Below are 3,400 nucleotides of genomic sequence, written 5' to 3' on the forward strand. Positions count from 1 at the left end.
TAACCACTCTAGAGTTTCGCTGTTTAGTTCGCACCTCTCCCATCGTTATGCAGCCTTCGTCCTTTTGCGAGGGTCGTTCTACACTATGTTCCGATGTTATGAAACGATTCGTGTGTTTGAAAGGTGAAAATGTTACCGTGAATACCTTATCAAGGCAACATAACGTGCAGTGTGCTTTTTGTCGAATTTGGTGCAAATTTATTTGTGGGTGATTTATTGTTTCAAGAGCGCTTTGATTCACATTAGCTTGCAACACGGAGTGGTTTCTAAGCCCCTCTTTATATTTGTACTCCTTTCAGCGCTTCTCCGCACCAGTCCGAGTATCTTAGAATCCCTGTTAATTTTTAGAGATATTTGTAGGGATTTCTATGATCATCCTAGCTCGTTGCACAGAACGATGAGACCGGTGAAAAGGCAAAAGTCATGCATCAGGTGTCATTGGAGCTGGGAACCCGACGTTAGGAACTCATTCATTTCCTTTTCGACATTGCCTCAATGGCTGACGCCTTGCAGTAGTTTGAGATCGGTCCCGACACTTAATGTCGAGCTCTCACAAAGTGTTCGAGCAAGCATCCCAGTTTGTGTCCTTTTTTGATTAATGTTAGGGAAATGGGCACCGTGGACGATGTCACGATGCAGATTCAGGAAGCCTATGGTGTTTTGAGTAATCTCTAATTTACTAGCTTCGAAAATGCTGATCGAAGGACCAGACACGAGTCGCTCGATTAACAACACAATACTCTTTGATGCGCACATTCTGCAAGGCTTCGGTCTGAAGGTGCTACCCTTGCTGGACAGCTTGAAGGTGATCAAAACCAAGTCTCGAATGTTAGATGAATGACTGAAGCTGGATGTAGCCTATTTCCTTATGAAGGCTAGCGGCTCCGACATCAACCATCTTGGTGAGCACTATGAAAAATTAAGAATCAGATTGAGGTCCGTACATTGAGCTTTTTCAATCAATTTAATCGTCACTATCCTAATAGCTACTCTTTTCTGATTATACCGTCAGCCCTTGAATGGGGACTTGGAGAAGTTTGAACACGTCGCGGTCTACCTGTAAATCACTCACGCTCAACGCATTTTATTTATACTCTGGAGGTGATAGACACTTTTTTGAGGGAGGGGGAATCGGATCGTATAAAGGCGCTGGACAATCACATTATACTCCGGCTCTGTGCTCGTCGCACAAATCGGGAAGGCATACTGTGGGTACCCCTCTTCCACTTAAACCCGTTTAAGCAGCTATAATTGCTTATTTGTGCGCCCCTCGTCCTTCTTGCCTGGTAGAGCACAAGGCTTACAAATAGCACCTTTCGATGCGCCTTCGACAGGTTATCAGTTTAGCAAGGGCGCCTATGAAATTAAATCTTGCAATTGTAATCTTTGCTGTTATTATTTTACTAAAAACCATTTGGCCCAAATCGAGTGACATAACTTTGCTTGAAGGAAGTTCCTGTTGGATTGCTTCAATGTCAGGTACTGCTCTCCTGTAAATGAGTTATGCGCAGGGACTCTTATACAAAGACAGGCACTTTTTTCCCAGACAATTTTTCTCAGAGATTAAGGAATCGCCGTAATGTGTCGTGTCTGTATGTAAATTGAGCTGGCTACATTATCGAAGTGATTTGTTATCATCAATTTAAGAGGAACGCGAAGACGTGCTTCGTGGAGTCAGAGACCGGTGTTGTCGATCCCATTGCTTAGCCAGTGACGTCTGCGGAAATGAGAAGCGACCTTCTGTGCAATGAGTACATTACTATTATCCGCCACCTCTCAAATCAACATTAACTTCAATTTTGAGAGATCGCGATGAATATGAACAAGATTGTAGTCCCTCATGTTGGTACTATTATTACCATTAATAATGAAATTGTCATATTCAGCCAACATTGTCTTCACATTTAGTTGTAGTGCATTCTAACTTGTTCAAATATGTGGTGAATTACCATGTGTCAGTGTTCTACTTAAGATTATTATTCCTTGTCTCCACCATGGAAGTGGCGTTAGGGAAGAGATGAAGTGCTTCTACAATTAGTACCGCCACTTTTATCCGCCGTGTTTGTTATGACAGTAAAGAAATTAAATAGCAAATGGACTATTTAGCTGAAATCATCAGAGGTTTCCTCAAATCAACTTAGAAGGGGCTAATGTTTGGAGTAGAAATACCACAAGTAAATAAGTCAGCTTGAAAAGGTTAAGTAAGGATTTGGTCAACTGACTGCCCTGGCAACACAGTTTGACTTCAACTCACAGCTGTTAATTGTCTAGTCAGATGCATTCCATGAGCGAATGTTCACTATAGCCCAATGACGTTAGGGCCATCGCAGCCCCATTTTCTATCTGCAGCCATGAGATCGTAATGGCATGTATTTAAGATCCGGTTAGGGTGACTGACAGTCAGTTGGTAAAACCTAGAGACAAACGACGACATCGATGCTTAGCGAGCTTCAATTCGTCTCGGCCCCTGACTCTAGCACTGCCTCTAATTTATGCAACGAGAGGGATAGCCAAAAGAACGGTGAATGGAAATCCGTTCTTACCGACAATGCCTTAAGACTAAGGTTAAAGAAGTTGAAAAGAGAAGAAAATGAAAGAAAAACACGTAAGTCATTATTCCACCTCTTCCATCTTTCATCTTCCTTCAGTTTGCCTTTCTTTAATTCTCTCCTTTTCACTTTAGTTTCCATAACTAGATAATAGAATAAAGAGCGGCACTGCTTCGATCTTCCATTCACTTATATTTCTCCAACTAATTATCACCTTTAGACATTAGTTTAAATACACATGACTATGCAGAAAAATTGAATAGGTACTGGAAAGTTAAAGTGAGGTGGAAGTGTAGGTAGGTAGACGTATTTTTTTCGTCTTTTGAAGGTAAAAATTTCTTGCGACTTTTGCAATGCCAAAAATTACACTCGTTTTTAAATGTATGAGAACTTTTCGTTAAGAAGTTGGACTTTAGAGCATTAGGGGAATTGCGTGATTTACATTTTGTAAAGTCCTTCTCGTCGATAAACAACGCATTGAGACCAAACTTATGCACACTAATACTCACTAATAACTCAAGATCACTACGGGCGATACAAATGCACCAGAGTGATGAGCGAAATGGAGCTCCAAGCCTTAGCAATCTTGGCAGTGAGCACTTGCCCACACGCTGTACACATGCTGTGCACATATCGTCTGCACCAGAGATCTCACTATCTGAGAGTCCATCCCTCTATGCCTCTGATTCGTAACTCGCCAGAATCGAGGCTTAACCATCTACACTGTTGCCCACGTCAACGCTTTTCATGAAGGCGTGGTTAACCGCAGCTGTGTGTCTCATCAAACAAAAATTGTTCTGAAACTCCCATCACTTAGTCATTTTGGTAAGGTTCAAATCTATTTGCACCTA

The 3,400-nt window shown here is 41.8% G+C and overlaps 1 protein-coding gene across 1 annotated transcript in view; it reads left to right on the forward strand. All coding sequences in view use genetic code 11, as the record gives it.

Annotated features, from left to right (window-relative positions):
- The window catches only part of EGR_10799 (hypothetical protein), a gene marked incomplete at both ends in the record, with an annotated part of 4,743 nt that extends 3,902 nt beyond the window's left edge, over positions 1-841 (forward strand). Inside the window, 2 exon segments of the mRNA XM_024500048.1 lie at positions 606-664; positions 684-841. Coding sequence (XP_024345541.1) covers positions 606-664; positions 684-841 — 217 coding nt within the window.
- Between the last annotated feature and the right edge of the window lie 2,559 nt (positions 842-3,400).

Source organism: Echinococcus granulosus (assembly GCF_000524195.1).
Source record: "Echinococcus granulosus chromosome Unknown EG_S00272, whole genome shotgun sequence".
NCBI classification, from domain to species: domain Eukaryota; kingdom Metazoa; phylum Platyhelminthes; class Cestoda; order Cyclophyllidea; family Taeniidae; genus Echinococcus; species Echinococcus granulosus.